Raw genomic sequence first — 20,143 nt, 5'->3', positions numbered from 1 at the left:
CAAAATCTGACTATTTTATGTATGGCTCTAACTTCTCTGGCCTCATCTTTTAAAACTTCTCAGGTAAACTGTTAAAGTACAGCACACATATTGAAAAGTGTGAGTCCTAGGGGTATGATGACGAATGTTCACAAGATAAAACACACCCGTGTAACTGGCATTCAGCCCAATTAGCAGACCGTGAGCACTGTCTCCTCACTATGGACCCCTATAGCCTGACTGCTAACACCATCGTTTCATTTGCATGTTTCTAACCCACTTCTAACCATTTCTGAGTGAGGGCTCTCAGGGGATGTGCACATGTGAGGCTTTCCCCAGAACCGGCAGGCAGGCCGGCCCACAGCAGTGCACCCACACCATGGCCTGCTAGTTACACGAAGACATCTACTGTCTGAAAGTTCCCAACAATGCGACTGGACAGGTGAAGCTCTTCTGGACTGTCTGTCTTCTCCCAGGGGTGCAGTGCAGCAGGGCCCATCTCAGATGGATCATTGAGAGCAGGGATGCCAAAACCTGGCCAACTACCCCCAGTGCCCTCACCTACAACCACCCAGATGTCACCCATCGATTCATGGAGACATCTGCTGTTAACACACTAAGCATTTCATATTCAGGACACCAGGTGGGAGCATTCATTTTCTGGAGATCCAGTGACATTCTCCTGGTGCTCAGAATTCTTGGTACTATATTATCAGAAAGCACAGAGTTATGTTGTGAAATGTATCACTTATTTCTTAGGTGAGCATTTCTTGTGTGCCTGCTATGTGCCTGGCACTGAGCTAGGCACTAGGGATATAATGTTGGGCAAAGCAATCCCTGCCCTTGGGGAGCCAGCCTGTTTACGATCACTGAACCAAATCAGTGCCTGACAACAATGCCTCAGAGCTGTGAGGGAGGAAAGGAAAGAGTGTAGGCCTGGCACAGTGGCTCACACCTGTAATCCAGCACTTTGGCAGGCTAAGGCAGGTGGATCATGAGGTCAGGAGTTCAAGACCAGCCTGGCGAAGATGGTGAAACTCTGTCTTTAGTAAAAATAAAGATTACCCAGGTGTAGTGGCGCATGCTTGTAATCCCAGCTACTCGGGAGGCTGAGGGAGGGAATTGCTTGAACCCGGGAGGCAGAAGTTCCAGTGAGTTGAGATTGTGCCACTGCACTCCAGCCTGGGTGACACAGCGAAACTCTGAGGAAGTGAGGAAGGAAGGAAGGAAGGGAGAGAGGGAGGAAAAGGAAGGAAGGAAGAAAGAAAAGAGACAAAAGGAAAGGAAAGGAAAGAAAAGAAAAAAAGTGTAGTCATATTTGAGGAGCTCCTCCTCCCCATCAGTCCAGATTCCTCCACATGGCCATCCAGGACTTCTCCCAGTCCCCTGCCACTCCCTCTGCTCTCCCAAATGTTGCCTACATGTGCTTCCATGTCCTTACGCAGTTTCCCAAACTGTTATCAAAACTCTAGTCTTCCTTTCTGGCTCACCTCAAATGCCATCTCCACTGGGAAGGTGTCTTCTGGTCAGAATTAGAACTAGTCACTTTTTCCTCCTTGATGCATCCTGTGTAGTGCCTGTAATTGTACCTGGCAGCTGTTACATTTTTATGGTGTATTTAGGTAAGTTGCTTACCTGTCTTTCTCCTGTGAGGAGGAGAATGATTTTTTTTTTTTTTTTTTAGACAGGGTCTTGCTCTGTCACCCAGGCTGGGGTGGGGGAGTGGCACAATCACAGCTCACTGCAGCTTCAGTCTCCTGGACTCAAGTGATACTCCCACCTCAGCCCCTCAAGCAGTTGGTTTGCACTACCACACCCAGCTAACTTTTTTGTATTTTTGGTGGAGATGAGGTCTCACTATGTTGCCTAGGCTGGTCTTGAACTCCTGACCTCTAGCAATCCTGCCTTGGCCTCCCAAAGTGCTGGGATTACAGGCATGAGCCACTGCTCCTGGCCTTGAAAATCCTTGAAGCCACTCTCAGTCCCCAGTTCCTAATAATTGCTCAGTAATGTGAACTCAATCAAGCTTAAATGCAATCAGGCTTGTTTCAGTGAATGAATAAATAAACCTACCAACAGCAGGGGTGGGGATAATGAGGGTAGGACAAAGTAGAGGCAAGAGAGGAGGGAAGAAAGAGATGAGTAAAGGGGCAGGTACTGGATGCCATACTTTCCAGCTAGGGGCACCACCTTTTTGCAGGGAGGCGTGCATTGAAAGATCCCAAGCAGCTGAAGCAAGTGAAGGAGAGCAGGGGAATGTCCTGATGAGCGCTCGCATGGCATTTCACCGTGGGGAAAGGGGCGCTGCCTGCCCTTTCCTAGAATCCTGCTCACTCCCTCCACTCTTCCAGGGAGCTAGGGAATGAGCCACAGGGCGTGGAAGACAGAGCAAGGCCCTGTCTTAAAAAAAAAAATCATTCTCCTCCTCACAGGAGAAAGACAGGTAAGCAGCTTACCTAAATACACCATAAAATGTAACAGCTGCCAGATACAATTACAGGCACTACGTAGGATGCATCAAGAAGGAAAAAGTGGTTTTCACTCCTTGGCTGAAGCTGGCCCTGTCTACTCTCATGTGTAGTTTAGCTCTGAATGAGTCACACTTGTTTATTCATTCAACATGTATTTACATCACAATTGAGTACACAGTACTGGGCAATTACTTGGAGAGCTTACAATAGGAACAGGCAGCTCAAGACATGCTCATAAATAACCATCAACACTACAATAAAGACTACCAAGTGTGACATGGAGGCAAATGGTGCACGGGAATGAAGGACAAAGGACGTCAAGGGCCCTGCTGGACTTGGAACCCAGGCCTGACGGAGCAGACGTCACATCACATTGCCAAGTTCGTTATTCAGATTCACAATTGGGCTAATGTGTTTCCCTTCTGTTCACTCATTCATTCACTCAACAGATGTAACTTGGGAACAGACTTGTGTGAGCAGCTGAGTTATTCATTCATCACAGTGACTATGCACAGCAGGGGCCTTCAAAAGACAGTGGAAAATCTGCAACTCTAAATCACTAACAAACTCTTCTGACTCAGGGACCATCAAACGTGGGAGTATGAGGCAGGGCCTCTGCCTTGAAGAAGTCCCTAGGTTTACCTGAGTCAGCTTTCTTCCTACTCCTTCAGTACATCCTTGGAGGTAGGTCATGCTTGCTTGCACTGAAGCACAGCTAGCTACATGTAAGCACAATGATGAAAACTCGGGGGAGAGCTTCATGATTTCTTCATCAGTTTAGACTGCACTAATTCAGAAACTGCAGCAACTGGTAGCTGCTGGGCACTGAAGGCCATATGTGTCTCACTTGGAGGAAGAAAGGGAGGGAGGGAGGGAGGAGAGGGGAGAAGGGAGGGGAGGGCAGGAGAGGGGAGGGAGGAAAGGCAAAGTAGAGAGGGAAGGACTGAGGACATGGAGGGAGGGAAGGAGGGAGGGAGGGGAGCTGCTAATTATTAGGATAAACAAGGAAATTCAGAACATTGATTGACTGGCTATTTTAAGTGCTCTTAAAAAAATCACTGCATACAAGGAATGTGCTAATTACAACATGAGCAGAGAATCTCAGGACACATGAGAGCCCCACCTACTCGTGGAGGCCCAGAGAGCCCGCTGCCACTCTCCTGACCTGCTGGGACAGTGGCCGACCAGGCTGCAGATCTCTGAAGGCCGTAGGTCTGAAAATGCGCTCCAAATTGAACTTCTCATTAAATCAGACTAAGTTTACCTTCCTCTTCTGGGTTGTTCTGTGCCTAGGGCCATCATGTCACATAATTCTTACAATATCACCATTTCCATTTCCTAGCAGCCAGACAGTAGCACAGAAGGAGGGCTTCCTAATCCAGCAGCACCCAGGTAAAGCTTTCTTCCCTTCCTGTTCCTTTTCCCAATAGCCCCGTTTCTGGCAAGATCAGAGAAATGGAGGAGAAAGCTCTGTGGACGGGGGCCTGCTGAGCTCTCCATAGTCAACAGGCAGCCTGCCCTTCGGATGGGAGCCACCTGAGCAGCGGCTGGCTTCTGAAAGCCATCACTTTCTGTTGACTGCATTCAGTTTGGGGACCTAAGTTGCATTACAGAGCTCCAACAAAGAGTGACAAGATTCCCTGTTTACAGCAGTCTCCCACAAAGGGAGGGAAAAGGCTTCCTGATCTCATTCAGCAGAGATGGGCCACAACAGTTCCCACGCTGTGCTGTGTCCCCCTCTCTTTCATCCTGGTGCTAACCACCAGAAGAAGGGAAGCCGAAAGCTGATGCCTCTCCCACACTCACAGTCAAGGCAGAAGGCTCAGCACATTCCCTTCTTCAGAGTGTATACCATACTGTAAATGATAAGGTTACATAATCACTGCAAAAAATCAGAAGTACACTGGGCTCACCACCCAGAGATAACTAGTGTTAACATGTTGGCATAAGTTTTCCTAGTCTTTTCTCTTGCTTTGAGTATGTGATATATGTGCATGTATACATAAAGACACAGATAACCAAACTGTATCTTGCTTTTTCTATTTCTCCTTACTTTACATGAATTTCTCCATGTTACTAAACATTTTTTGTAATTTAATAGTAAAGGGTTTTAGAAGTGTGGTCCACGTAGGTGGATTAAACTTGATTTACCCTGTCTCAGCATTTTGGGGCATTTAGGTCGTATCCAGATTTTTATCTACTTAAAATGACACTCACACGAATATCGTGGTGCATAAGTTTGCATTTCTGATTATTTCCTTGGATAGATTTTTAGCAGTGCAATTAGTGTGTCCAAAAACGAGTATTTTTAAGGCTCTCACTATGTATTGCCAAGACGCTTTTCAGAAAGATTTTTCAAGGCTACTTCCTGCAGTATGTGAGAGCGCTGCTCTTAGGCTGGCTTCCTTGCTACATGGAAAATGGCATCTCACTGCTGAATAATTTATATTTCTTTGCCAGTGAGGGGAAAAATCTTTTAATCATAGAAGTGGGGTCTTGCTATATTGTCCAGACTGGTCTCAAACTCTTGCACTCAAATGATTTTCCTGTCTTGGTGTCCCAAAGTGTTGGGATTACAGGTGTGAGCCATCATGCTGGGCAGGAAACATTTTATAGTATGATGTTTATTGATTATTTTATAGTATGATAAACTTTCTTAATCATCTAGATATCTTCTTTTGTGGATTTCCTGCTTACATTAATTTCTAGCTAATCATTAACCTGGTATTTCAGACCACACAACTAAGGCACCTGCTGTCCTGTGTGGTGGCACACCCAAGTTGGAGGCCAGCCTCTTAGGAATGGTGAAACTAAATGTGCAGGTGATGAAAAAAAATCTTCATGACTCTTAGAAAACAGGAAAGATGATGAGATAGACATAAACCTTTGCTGTCTATATTTGCAGAAATTAGAATCAGAGTGAAAGGGTGCTCAGAGATAACTGAGTTCCTGACATGTGAGGCCACGGAGACCCAAAGGAGTTCTGCTTCTTGTCCACACAGCTAATTAGGGGCACCACTGAACATGGAACAGAGGTCTCTGGACTCCCGTTCCAGAGCTGCTGCTTGAGGCAAGGGTTGAGGGACTCAGAAATGCAAAGGTAAAGTGAAATAGCTGTACTGTTGTCTCAAATAGCCTCCTGAAATGGCAATGCTAACCAAAGGGAATAAAGAAATGGACTAGGAAATTCTGATGTGTACAGATTTCAGAAATACACTTGTGATTGACAGGTCTCAATTTTCCCTCCTGGCCCAGCTGATAAAGTTGTTTGCAGACTCTCAAAAATTCTGATTGTAGGATTCCAAATTACTCATCACAGAAAGCTGGTGATTTTCATTTCATGTGTGGCTGACCGGTTTACCAGAACACCTCTAAGAAAGAGGTAATGCTCCGGGAGAGTTTTCAGAGGCTGTCACTGCCCTGATGTACTCCAACAAGAGTAATGCTGACAGCAGCGCTGAGGAAGAGTTAAGATGACTTTCTGTACCTTTCTCAAAGGTCAGCCTTCTCAGTACTTAAAATAAGTCTCTTTTGTAGGAGGGAAGCATGGAACAGAATATTTAACAGAATTTAAAAACACAAAACTGCATAGGTCTAATTCAATTTACACCATACAGCTGTTCCTTAACATGGATGGTAAAGCAAAATCCAGGTGCTACCCGGAGGCTCTGCAACTTGGCAATGCATTTGAGTAAAAACAAAGTCATACTTGAAACTGCATTTTAAAATTATATCAGAATGCTGCAAACCTTTTTTCCTCCTTGAATATAGTCTTAAATCACTGTAAAGAAATCATAAACATAGCTAGACCCTGTCTTAATACCTTAAGATACTTGGCCATTGAATAATTTATTGATTACTTCTATAAAAAATTTGTCCGAAACTGGCAGAAATACGCTCTACTGTTAAGGAGCTAGACATCACTTCCATATGGTCTGTTTCCAGACCTACACAAGAAGGAGATATTTCCCCCACCCCTTTTTTTGGGAGACAGCATCTTACTGTGTTGCGTAGGCTGGAGTGCAGTGGCAATCACGGCTCACTGCAACCTCGAACTCCTGAACTCAAGTAATTCTGCTGCCTCAGACTCCCAAGTAACTGGGACTATAAGTGTGCATGACCATACCTGGCTTACTAAAAATTTTGTTTTTATAGATGGGGTCTACTATGTTGCCTAGGCTGGTCTCAAACTCCTGGCCTCAAGTGATCCTTCCACCTTGGTCTCCCAAAGTACTGGGATTACAGGCGTGAACCACCACGCCCGCCCGGCCTGGGATGTTTCTCAAGTTGTGTTTGATCTTTAAACTTAAGTCCTAATAAGTTCTCCCAAGCCCATGGAGGACATTTCCCTTTTTGTTTGTTTGTTTGTTGTTGTTGTTGTTGTTTAGAAACAGGGTATTGCTATGTTGCCCAGGCTGGAATCAAGCTCCTGTGCTCAAGTAATCCTCCCACCTCAGCCTTAATCTCAGCTTCTGGAGTAGCTAAGAACATAGGTGTGTGCAACTGCACACACTGGAGAACATTTCCTTTGAAGAAAATACACTTTTATCTGTTTGTTTCAAGGGATTAAAATCAATTTTTTTTCTTTTTTTTAAATTTTTATTCTTAGACAAGAGTCTCACCTGTCGCCCAGGCTGGAGTGCAGTGGTGTGATCTTGGCTCACTGCAGCCTCGGCTCCCCAGGTTCAAGCAAGCCTCATGCCTCAGCCACCCTAGTAGCTGGGACTACAGGCGCACACCACCATGCTCAGCTAATTTTTGTATTTTTAGTAGAGATGGGGTTTTACCATGTTGGCCAGGCTAGTCTCAAACCCCTGACCTCAAGCAATCCACCTGCCTTGGCCTCCCAAAGTGCTGGGATTATAGGCGTGAGACACTGCACCCAGCCTAAACCCAATTTCTTAAAAAAAAAAAAAATCACTAAAAATGTATAATATCCATGAGAGTATGACAGTAACAGGACACAATTCCCATCATCAAGGACAATCTTTATCTAGTTAGGTAAATTAGTTTCCAGACATAAGAAATGCAAAGCAGAACTGGTAAATTCTAGAACCTAAAGTATAAACATATTAACAAATGTATTTACGTGAGGAGTAATGCTGTTAACGTTTTTAGTGTCCTTCTGATTTAGACTAGTTTATTTTTACAGATGAAGCTCTCTGGGACTGATGAGAATAAATTTATTTTAAGCATTTAATTTAGACCCTAAATTAAATTTTTTGTACAGTAGACTTCTTTTAATCCATGCATGCATGTGCAGAGTCAGCCACCTGGTCCAAGGGTTGGGTGAAGGGAAGGAGCTTTTATTGTGCTTCATTTTAATGAAACTGGGTTTCTGTCTGCATTACAGAAGTTTAAAAAGTAATATATTTTTCAGCCACCTCTGGTGGCTGACGCCTGTAATCCCAACACTTTGGGAGGCAGAGGCGCGCAGATCACCTGAGGTCAGGAGTTCCAGACCAGTCTGGTCAACATGGAGAAACCCTGTCTCTACTAAAAATACAAAATTAGCCAGGCATGGTGGTTCATTCCTGTACTCCCAGCTATTCGGGGGGCTGAGGCAGGAGAATCGCTTAAACCCAGTAGGTGGAGGTTGCAGTGAGCCAAGATTGCGCCACTGCACTCCAGCCTGGACGACAAGAGTGAAACTCCGTCTCAAAAAACAAAACAAACCAACAAACAAAAAGTGATATATTTTTCTATCTATCAAAATTTTAAGAACACATGTTTTTTGACCCATAATTCCCAGTGTTAGGATTTGTCCCTACAGATATGCTCCCAATTATTTGCTAAGCATATCAATAAAGAGGGTCACTGGACATGAAAAAAAAAAAATAGTAATTGGAAAAATAGGTGACCACATAAATAAATTATGGTATATTCCTATGAGAGAATACTATGCCTACATTAAAAAGAATGTGATATTTGTTTGTGGTGCTATGGAAAGACCACCAAGATATATTATTAAGTCAAAGAAGCAAAGGACATACATGCAATATAAGCAACATTTAAAATGAGCATATCAATAAAAACACATGTGGAGATAGGCAAAGTATTTTCCTAGAAGAAATAAAAAGAAACCTAAAAGTTGAGGAAAGGGCTAAACAGTGGTGTGCAGAGTGGGAGACAAGAATGCTCACTTTCTGTGTAGTTAAAAAATGTTTTATGGCTGGGTGCGGTGGCTCACGCCTGTAATCCCAGCACTTTGGGAGTCAGAGGTGGGTGGATCATGAGGTCAAGAGATTGAGACCACCCTGGCCAACATGGTGAAACCCCATCTCTACTAAAAATACAAAAATTAGCTGGGTGTGGTGGCATGTGCCTGTGGTCCCAGCTGCTAGGGAAGCTGAGGCAGAAGAATCTGTTGAACCCAGGATGCAGAGGTTGCAGTGAGCCAGGATTGCGCCACTGCGCTCTAGCCTGGCAACAGAACAAGACTCCGTCTCAAAAAAAAAATGTATTAGCTTTTTTTAAATTGTCAACATGGGTTATCTGGATAGGGAAATAATCAGATATTTCCCCTCTTCTCTGTAATAAAAAATATTCTAAAGGATATTGTATTAAACAAACAGAAAACAACATAATAACAACTGAAAAAACAATCCAGAATTCTGCTTCTGGTAATACAGCAGATAAGAGAGGCTGAATTATTGTCCTGATGAAAAACAAGTGAAAAAGTCAGTTGGAATATAAAATATATTGAGCTGGCAAAACCAAACCAAACCAAACCCAACTTAGTAGTTCCTGAAGCCAGCTTCCACCCCAGGGACACCTATGGAACCCCTGTGATCATAAATGTTTGTGCGTGGCGTGATACACAAAAGATGCGACACAAAACCTAAAGCCTAAACAATCTTGGGAGTCTAGAAGTAGACCTCAAACAAGACAGGAAGCGTTAATGAACTAGAAATAAACCTGCGGTTAGAAGAGACAAACAAGGTGACTCGCCTATCTCAACCATGGTGATGTGCAGAAGGAAAGAAAGTATTTCTCCTGAGAATCTGTAAACAGAAGTTGACCCTCATGTGGGTTTGGGACTGTCTTCGTATTACCTATACAGTCCTAAAAACCTCAAGCAGAAAATTCAATTTAAACTGGTCTTGGATTGGTAGCATCTCCAGGCAACAGGGAGAATCTAACACAAAATCACCTCTAGCAGAGAGGCTATGAAGAGTTCCTAGAAAAACAGGTTTTTCTATATAAGGTCAGTTAAAACACCCCTTACCCATCCCCCAAAGAACTAAGCATCAAGACTGAGAACTACAGAACAAGAAATGACTAAATCAGACACATAATGACATTAGATACGCAACTGTCAATCAGATAATACAAAATACTTATGTTTAATCAATTTTAGAAAATAAGGACTTGACATATAGCAAGAAAACACTATAAAAACAATAAAGGAAAATTTAGAAACCAAGAACTTCTAGAAATGAAGAATATAACAATTAAAATGAAAAACTCAAAGAATGGGTTAATCAGCAGATCAGAGATGATGAGAAAATTAGAAACTGGAAGATAGCTATAAAGAAATTGGCCAGGTGTGGTGGCTCATGCCAGCAATCCCAGCACTTTGGGAGGCAGAGGCAGGTGGATCACCTGAGGTCAGGAGGTCAAGACCAGCCTGACCAACATGTTGGAACCCCATCTCTACTAAAAATACAAAATTAACTGGGCATGATGGTGCATGCTTGTAATCCTAGTACTTGGAAGGCTGAGGCAAGAGAATTGCTTGAACCTGGGAGGTGGAGGTTGCAGGGAGCCCAGATGGCACCACTGCACTCCAGCCTGGACAACAAGAGTGTAAGTCCTTCTCAAACAAACAAAATCACTCAAAATTCAGCCTGGGGAAACAGAAAAAAACGTGAAAGGACAAATAAAAAGACATGGAGCATAGACTCAGGTGGTCTAAATACACCTAATCAAAGTTACAAAAGAAGAAAATAGGGAGAATGGGATGAAAAAGAGATAATATTCTAAAATGATAGAGAACGTTCAGATACCCATCTTACTGATTTAAGAAGCCAAAATCCTAAGCAGAATAAATAAAAAGAAACCCCTACTTACATACAGTAGATACATTTCACAAAACTAAGGACAAAGAAAATACCTTAACAGCAAACAGAGAAAAGATGGATCATCCAATAAGAAATGACACACCAACCTATAGCTACTGTTGACATCTCAATGGCCGCATCAAAGGCCAGAAAAAATACTGAGGGCAAACTGTCAACTTAGAATTCTACACTAAATGAAACTATCTTGTTAAAATGAGGTTTAAAATAATAAGCTTGAAATAAATATATTTTCAGACAAATAAGATCTAATAAGCTGGTGTGGTGGTTCACACCTGTAATACCAGCACTTTGGGAGGCCAAGGCAACCTGGGCAACCTAGCAAAACTGTCTCTACAAAAAATTAGGTGGGCATGGTGCCACATGCCTGTCCTCCCAGTTTCTTGGGAGGCTAAGGCAGAAGGATCACTTGAGCCCATGAGGTAGAGGTTGCAGTGAGCGGAGGTCACACCATGGGGTGACAGGAGTGAAATCCTGTCTCATATCCACACAAAAACAAACAACCCCCCCCAATAGATGAGCCTTCACTAAAGAAAATACATTCTAAAGAATATATTTTAGATACAAGGTAAATGATTTCAGATTTAAGGTCAGAAATCCAAGAAGGAAGAGTGAGGGAAGACACTGGTAAACATATAGTTTCAATGTAATTCTGATTAAACTCCCAATAGTACTTCTGTGGAATTTGACAGGCTCCATCTAAACTTTACATAAAAGAATGAAGGTCTAATCATAGCCAAGATTCTCTTGCAGAAAAGGAACAAAGTAGGAGGGCTTCCTTTATTGGATATCCAGACTTGGAAAATTAAAGTAACAAAGGAAGTAAATAACCAGCACAGCTAAAAGCAAACAGACCAATAGACAGAATAAAGATCCTATCAATAGGCCCCTGAATATATGACAACTTTTTTTTTTGAGACGGAGTTTCGCTCTTGTTACCCAGGCTTGAGAGCAATGGCACGCTCGGTTCACTGCAACCTCCACCTCCTGGGTTCAGGCAATTCTCCTGCCTCAGCCTCCTGAGTAGCTGGGATTACAGGTATGTGCCACCATGCCCAGCTAATTTTGTGTTTTTAGTAGAGATGGAGTTCCTCCATGTTGGTCAGGCTGGTCTCGAACTCCTGACCTCAGGTAATTCGCCCGCCTCAGCCTCTCAAAGTGCTGGGATTACAGGCGTGAGCCACCGTGCCTGGCTGAGAACTTGATTTATGATGGAGAGGGCACTACAGATCAGAGGGGAAAAGGATGGACTGTTCCATTAACAGTACTGAGACACCAAAAGCAATAGTAATAGTAAAGGAAAGATCATTAAAATTTTACTACATTAAATGAAGAGTTTCTGTTCATCAAAAGAGATCATAAAAACAAGCCAAGAACTAGAAAAAAACTACCTGGAATACATACAGCTGAAAAAGGAGCAGTATCAAGAATGTTTAAAGAACCCCTTACAAATCAGGAAAAGATAAACAATCTAGAAAAAATATAAGCATAGGACACAAACAGGGATTTAATCACAGAGATTCATAATCCTATGAAACATGATAAACTTCATTAAGAAATCAACTATAGTCAACAACGTAAACATTTAAAAATAACTAAAAGAATATAATTGGATTGCTTATAACATAAAGGATAAATGCTTGAAGGGATGCATACCCAACTTTCCATGATTTGATTACTACCCATTGCAAAGTATCTCACGTATCCGTAAATATATACCTACTATGTACCTGCAAAAATTAAAAAAAAATTTTAAAACAGTGTCTTGAAATTCAAATTTAACTCACAACATGAACCATTATATACCCACTTTGGTGAAATTTCAAAGTTGGATAGTACAAAATGTTAATGAAGATGTAGAGTGACGGGAACGCTCATGTCTACTAGGGGGAGTATAGGCTTATGGAAAACAGTTTGGCGTTTCTCAAGACAGTTGAACATATGTGTATCCTACAATCAAGCAATTCTACCCTTAGGTACACATTTAAAGAAATGGTGACACATACGTCAGGAACCATGTGCAAGAAGGTTCACAGCAGTTTTGTTCGCAATTGCACGAAACAGTCCAACCACCATTAATGGTGTTATGATACACAAACTGAGTTCTGTATTGGAAGTTTCATTCCGTAAAATGCAGTATCATGCAGCAGTGAAACAGGAGTGAAATATAACTTCATCCATCAACAATGCTGAATCTAAAAAACTACTGAGTGAGGAAAGCAAGATAGAATACCCGAAATATAATTCTACCTACGGAAAGTTCAAACACAGGAAAACCAGATAATTTATAGTTTAAAAATATATGCGGAAATGATACACTTATAAAGAAGAGCAAGAAAGTGAGGAGTTAAAAATTTAAAAATTCGGATTGGTATTAGCTAGGGGCGAGGTGGTGGGCGTTAAAGAGGGACATACAACGGAAGTGGGGCACCTCGGGTATTCTAAGGTATCCGTAATTCTCTATTTCTTAAACTGAGGAGTGGGACATGTATGTTCATATATAAAAATTACATACTTAATGTATTTTAAGAATTGTATAATACACTAAATATTTTTATATATGATACATTTCATGGGAAAAAATACACATGCATTTTTCTGAACATTATGAGAAAACGGTTATAATAGGCCAACAGGAAAATAATTTACTGATGTTTTTACAATGTGATTCTCTATTTTGAATCCACTCTATACATTTTCAGAGGGATGCATCAAGATGGGATTCAGCCAAGCTTAGGAACAGAGCTGACACAGAAGCACCTGGTGATAAGCATGACCTCACACGAGATGCTATAAAACGTTATGGGCCACTCCTCTCTGCCTCACAGGTACAACTCTTAATTACTTCACTCAGTTATACAGAGAAGTACTGAAGGCTAGGTTCTATACAAGCAAACAGCATCACATGCCAGAACTGATTAAGCACCATAAATGGACCTCAAACAGTTAAGGCTGACAATGACTTCTAAAGCACACTTGAAAAAAGTATTCTTCTGCTACATACATTTACCTTACTTCAGAAGAACTGATACCTGCTTAAAGTTGCTATTCATGGAACTGAATTCTTTTGTTAAGCAGTATAAATGCTTACCTATGTTTAACCATTTTTTGATCATGGCAAAAATGGCTAAAGAATCTTGCATAGAACAAGTGCATGACAGCATGTTCTTTCCCTCCAATGTACAAATCCACGGGCATCCAGTAATCAGCCAATGCTGTGTCAAAAGGGCTGTAAAAAAGAGATGTGGGCATTTTTTAAAACCTACTTTGTCACAACTGTGTAAAATAAACAGACCTACTGTGATACACATATACCCCAAAATGAACTGTATCAGGGAATAACAATGACTTTCTTTTTAAAACATAAGAGAAGGCTGGGTGTGGTGGCTCATGCCTGTAATCCCTGCACTTTGGGAGTCCGAGGCGGGCAGATCACCTGTGGTCAGGAGTTCGAGACCAGTCTGATCAACATGGCAAAACCCTATCTCTACTAAAAATACAAAAATTAGCTGGGCATGGTGGTGGGCGCCTGTAATCCCAACTTCTCGAGAGGCTGAGGCAGAAGAATAGCTTGAACCTGGGAGGCGGAGGTTGCAGTGAGCCAAGATCACGCCACTGCACTCCAGCCCGGGAGAAAGAGTGAGACTCTGTCTCAAAAAAAAAAAAAAATATATATATATATATATATATATGATCTATAGTATATAATTATATATAAATATATATGAGAAAACTACATAATAAAGAAAAAACTCAGATCTGTTAATTTATAAAATTATAAAAATGGTTACACAGAAGATATTACTGACATATTTCAACCAATGCAGTTTGCATAGAAAATGAGGACAAGAGGAAAACATACAGTACAAAAAGACTTCTTGCTATAATGCACACTTGAGTATCTAGATTCACTTTAATTTTTATCATGATTAGACAATTGAGATTTTGGAGTTCCTACCAATAGAGGGCAATGTGGTATTTACATTATAGATTAGCATGCAGATACTAAATGTTTATTTATTAATTTATCTTCACATAAAAAAACATTTTTTTTTTTCTTTTTTAAAGATAGGGTCTTGCTTGGTCACCCAGGCTGGAGTATAGTGTCACAATCATAGTTCACTGCAGCCTCCAACTCCTGGGCTCAAGTGATCCTCTACCCTCACCCTTCCAAGTATCTATGACTACAGACAGACATCACTATGCCTAGCTAATTTTTTCTTTTCTGGTTTAATTATTATTATTTTTTGGAGATGGAGTGTCACTCTGTCACCCAGGCTGGGGCGCAGTAGTATGATCTTGGCTCACTGCAACCTCTTCCTCCAGGGTTCAAGCTATTCTTGTGCCTCAGCCTCCTGAGCAGTTGGGATTACAGGTGCCCGCCAACACGCCTGGCTAATTTTTGTATTTTTAGTAGAGACAGGGTTTTGCCATGTTGGCCAGGCTGGTCTCCAACTCCGGACCTCAGGTGATCTGCCTGCCTCAGCTTCCCAAAGTGCTGGGACTACAGGCATGAGCCACAGCACTGGGCCATCAGTCAATTTTTTTAAAAAAATTTTTTTGTGGAGACGAGGTCTTGCCATGTTCAGCCCAGGCTGGTCTTGAACTCCTGGCCTCAAATGATCCTCCTGCCTCAACCTCCCAAAGTTATGGGATTACAGGTATGAGCCACTGTGCCCCAGCCATAAATCTTTATTTTAAAACAGAAATTCAATTTTTTTTTAAAGAAGCCTGAAAATATAGTCGGCAAGAGCCTGTATATGGCTTATTGAATGCAATGCAGCATATTTAGAGTGAATTGTCATAAAATAGCCCAGTCAACTCTCTCTCACCTAACAGATACTTTTTGGCCAACAGATACTAACAGAAAGGCTTTCTCATATTCTCAGGTCCTAATGGACACTGGTGAGAAAAGGAAATACCATTTCCATTTTCTGGCTGGGACCCTTAGCGGGAGGGGGCAGCACTGGCTGGCACAGACCTCTGTGTTGCCAAGGTAATGCCGCCCCTTGAGGCCAGCCAATCAAGTAAACCTTTGCTTTTGGAGGACTTCGAATATTTGTGAATTGGCTCCCCGACACCTCAAGCCACTTTTTTCCCCAGGATGGTCTTGGCTGGCTTCAGCTCTGAGGTTAGAAAAAAGAACCTGGCCACCACCACGTATTTGCATCTTAATGTACTTTGGTGTTCTCCAGTCACTGCACCAGAATTCTGATAACATTTTTAAAAAACACTTTTTTTCTTTGTGAAAAATACTTCCCTTAAGAAATTCAACTGCCAATCCAGGCAACAGAATAGAAAGGGAAGTGAAGGATGGTATTTGGCCAGAAAACAAGTTTGGGATAAATTAAGGAGTGAAATGTTGAAAGTAGCTACAGCTCGGATTTATGATCCACTCTCAGGAAACCACCCTAGGAAGAACTCGCACCGAGGCTGAAGCTAACCACAGTGTGTCACGGGGGAAATGAAGTGCTCACTGCTATTCACAAAGTGGGGGATGTGACAGTCTCAGGATATCTCTCCCACCACAGTAACTTGGTCTCTCTCATCTGTGTGAAGGCTTTCCTTTGAAGCACTCTGAGAAAGTAAAGAGCCTGACTCCACTTGCATTCTAAGCCAGTTAGTTGTTACTACATGAAATGCACCAATGGCCTCTTATAGAGAGGGAAGGCCCTAAGGGAAGCCCCTCTGTGGGCCAGAGAAGGCCATGCTGGTGGTTCCCAGCCACAGTCGTCACCTTGCATCCTTCCTGCCTTAGCAGGGTATCTTTCACTCAGGACTCCCCTAATTTCTCTCTCTCATTCTCACTCTCCCTCCTTCTTTCATTAGAGAGGAAGTCTTGCTCTGTTGCCAGGCTGGAGTGCAGCAGCATGATTTCAGCTCACGGCAACCTCTGCCTCCTGGGTTCTAGCGATCCTCTGTCTCAGCCTCTTGAACGGCTGGGATTACAGGCATGTGCCACTACGCCCAGCTAATTTTTGTATTTTTGGTAGAGATGGGGTTTTGTAATGTCAGCCAGGCTGGTCTCCAACTCCTGATCTCAGATGATCCACTTGCCCAAAATGTTGGGATTACAGGCATGAGCTACTGCACCCGACCAGGATCCCCTTCATTTCTGAAATGAACTCAAATTATAGAATCACAATACTGCAGGCTGAAACTCCAGCAGGGTGAGGGCAGGAGTACCTGTCTCACTAGAAATAAATTATTTTAGAACCATGAATGGGGGGAATATTTTATACGTCGGTAACAGGTTTCCAGAATGTTTCTGCCATGGACATGGGTAATCAGGCAAGGCCCTTTCAAGCACAATGCTGTGTTTTTTCCTGGGCTCTGGAATAGTTTTTTTCAGCTCTCATTCTCTCTCTTTACCAGGCTACCTACTGCTTTCTTTCTCTTAATTTGTTTCTTCTTATTTTTTTTTTTGGTTCAAAGAAACACATGAATACAGATGAAAAATCAAATGGTACTGAAAGGTAACAGTGGTCCCCAGCCCCAATTCTTTCCTCACCTCAGGCCTGTCGTTTAGCCACTTTTAATTCATTTGGTTGTTTCTCCCAGTAATTTATTGGAAAAAAAAAGTTCATACTCTTTATTGATTTATCAATTTAGGAAATGATCTGCTGACTATGTGGTCAGAGGTGAAGCTTCTTGGCTCTCTCACCCTCCCCACCTGCTACCTTCCCTGTAGAGCCACATCATTCTTTTCAGTTAAATAAATAACATTACATCTTTACAATCATACAAATGGCGTTCACTGCAAGGAGGGGATTACAATAGCACTGTCTTCCTTTCTCTGTTGTGTATTTGTGTTGTACTTGGGATTTACTTGGCTGTGAATAATCTAACTTAATAATGTAGCACACTCTCTTTAAGAGAGCCTGTTCCGAGAAGCACAGTTGGCTGACAGCTTCCAGCTGCTGCATCTGTGGACCCGCTCTGGTGTGCTCCTGCCAGCCCATGCTGCTCTCCCAGGATGCTCCCAGGAGAGCAGAGGAAGGGGCTGGACCAGAGCCATTTTAGCCTGACTGGGGACTCTAATGGACAAGCTTTGCCTGGGGCTTCTCGCTGGCCAGGCCGAGGCTTTCTCAGAGTTATGCTGTGGGCTGTGGCTCCTCCATCCGATCCTCCTTCCTTTCTCTTCTCCTTTCACACCTGTCAGCTCCATCGTGGTCTAAGAGCCCTTTCTGCCCACTCCTCTCTTCTCCCCTTTCATCTGCACAGGATGTCCCCCAAGAAATTTCTTGCATGTCTAATTCCATCTTGGTCTTAGCTTCAGGGAGGAGCCACATTGACGTGCTGAGGGACATCAGCAGGGACACTTTTACCTGTGTGGATTGTAAGGGTCAGTGTATCTGAAGTAGTACCAAGCAGAATCAACAAAGGTATCCATAGTGTCTGTCTCTCTCTTGGCTGCTCCCTTGCACCTAAGAAAGAAATGAGGTTCATCAATTGGTTGCTTTTTAAATGTTAATGCGGTTTTCCACCAGCTTTTGAGAGAGACAATAAGTATAAATTTAAAACGTCACAAGAATAAAGCCACATATGAAAAGACAATTCAGGAAAAATTCTTTTTATATGGTATAGTACATGATGTTTTAAAGAAATTTACAAAATAAAAGTTTCAATTTTCAACAATTAAAAGCCTTATTCTCTACTTCTCTGAATTTAATCTGGTAGAAAGCTTCACCATCCAAAAGGACAAAACAGGATTAGGTATCTCTTTTGTGCATTAACTTCTGTTTCGGCATGTCAAGATTGCCTTTGCCAATGCCCAGTGTGATGCTTGTGAAACCAATCAATGCATGAAGAGAAATGAGAACCAAATAAAGGGAGATGCGTGGAAAATAACCTTGGATTTTTTTTCTACTTCTGTTCTAGGGTGACAGGTGCAGAAATCTACCAGCATGACCTGAGGAAGACAAATCACCTTGGAAGCCCCAAAGGCAATGGTTGCTGAAGCCAGCTCAGGCCACCCTGTGAAAATCAATCGTTGGCATCTCTTCATAACATCCTGACAAAAGATGGCAAGTTGATAGTGTGAAACTGGCCCCAATGGGAGTATGTACGTCACAGAAATTGGCAAATGCTAGAAATCAGGACCCCCCTTCAAAGCTAGTTATTATATATCTACTACCAGACCACTGCCTAAAGGTAGGCTCTTTATGAAGAAAGCCCTGGTGTTCAAGACAGAGAATGAAGTGAGATCCTTGATGTATGAAGGGTTGAAAAGAAAAAGGAATCCCTGTCCTAGGGATGGACATGTCCAGAAGGACCAAGGTCTCACAAGGGCCCAAGTATTACAATCACTCTTTTTTGTGTGTGAGACAGAGTCTCATTCTGTCACCTGGGCTAGAGTGCAGTGGCTTGATCTCGGCTCATTTCAACCTTTGCCTAACGGGCTCAGGTAATTCTCCTGTCTCAGGCTCCCAAGTAACTGGGATTACAGGCACATGCCACCATGCCTAGCTAATTTTTGTATTTTTAGTACAGACAGGGTTTCACCATGTTGGCCAGACTAGTCTCGAACTCCTGACCTCAACTGACCTACCCACCTCAGCCTCCGAAAGTGCTGGGATTATAGGTGTGAGCCACCGCAACCAGCTGATACATTCATTCTTAAGAACATTCCTAGAGTTGTGGGCCTGTGGGACTGAAAGAACCATGTGCCAAAAGCCACACTACCTAGGAACTCGAAAGCAAGTGCCCTTAGTCAAGCCTAGCACAGGACAGGGCTTGGACCCCTTGTAGACTCCTCAAGGCCTGGATCAGCAGATAATCAGCACCTTCTGTCTGATGGATAGGGCCAGCTATCAACAGGGCCTTCTGGGGTAGCAGGAAGCCCTACCAGCCTCTCCCTTCTGAAGCATGGATATTTGTGAGACTCATCGCCTCTCCAAATATCACACTTTGGGCAGTGTAAGTCATTTGGGGTTCTTGGAGAATTTGGGGAGAAGGGATGAGGAGTCCCAAGAGGAACTGATAAATCTTCTGCTAATTTAGCATGCATGGGCTTGAGTGTATTTTTAATTTAAAAATAAACGAAGGGTTGCATCTATATCTTCCATTTGTGAAGTAGTTCATACCAGCTTTACAAATATTACCCAAGGAAACAGCCAGTCCCCCACCTACTCCCCCACCTCCCTCATCAGCTGATTAAATGTAGTAGCTGAGCAGAGAGCATGGGAGCCCTAGATCTGGCAGGGCTTTGGGACCCCCTGCATTTAATCAGGGGACCTCCCAATGGGAACAGTGGTGGTCTCTAAGAGTAGAAGCTTTATAGAGAAAGCCCTCAGGGAATCCAGCTTCCCACCACCCAGAGCCGCTCTAAGAAGCTCATCTCAACGGTGCATCTCTAAATTAAAGCCAGGTCTTTTTATTTGGAGAGCAATCAACCAGAACGCAGATACTATTTTGGGAAATAATTAGAAAATAAAGATTACTTTTTCTTCCTCACTTACCTTGTACAAGTGAGGTCCAAGTGAAGGAGAAAATACTGGGCTCAATTTATAAAAGGAATAACAGCTGGCTCACATTTGCAACGCTGATTTCCTTTTTACTGGTCCTGTTGGACTTGAAGGCACCATGTTTTTATTGCTAATACTAGAAACT

At 42.6% G+C, this 20,143-nt stretch overlaps 1 protein-coding gene and 1 long non-coding RNA gene across 6 annotated transcripts in view; both read right to left on the bottom strand.

The window, feature by feature from the left end:
• The window catches only part of LARS2 (leucyl-tRNA synthetase 2, mitochondrial), a 168,364-nt gene that overhangs the window by 44,597 nt on the left and 103,624 nt on the right, over positions 1 to 20,143 (bottom strand). For all 5 annotated transcript variants that reach the window (XM_035275054.3, XM_002758269.6, XM_078350650.1 and 2 more), the window contains exons 13-14: positions 17,860 to 17,958; positions 13,623 to 13,760 (exon numbers count right to left, since the gene is read on the bottom strand). In XM_035275054.3, coding sequence (XP_035130945.2) covers positions 13,623 to 13,760; positions 17,860 to 17,958 — 237 coding nt within the window. The remainder of the gene's footprint in view (positions 1 to 13,622; positions 13,761 to 17,859; positions 17,959 to 20,143) is intronic.
• On the bottom strand, positions 1,048 to 2,552 carry LOC128929717 (uncharacterized). The gene is made up of 3 exons (XR_008476710.2): positions 2,436 to 2,552; positions 1,470 to 1,556; positions 1,048 to 1,181 (listed from the first exon to the last, which is right to left on the bottom strand). It is a non-coding gene; the product is annotated as an uncharacterized LOC128929717 (long non-coding RNA).

The sequence above is a fragment of the Callithrix jacchus genome, chromosome 15 (assembly GCF_049354715.1).
Source record: "Callithrix jacchus isolate 240 chromosome 15, calJac240_pri, whole genome shotgun sequence".
Taxonomy (NCBI): Eukaryota; Metazoa; Chordata; class Mammalia; order Primates; family Cebidae; genus Callithrix; species Callithrix jacchus.
The sequence above is the reverse complement of the archived record's forward strand: the minus strand, read 5'-3'. Positions and strand labels throughout refer to the sequence as shown.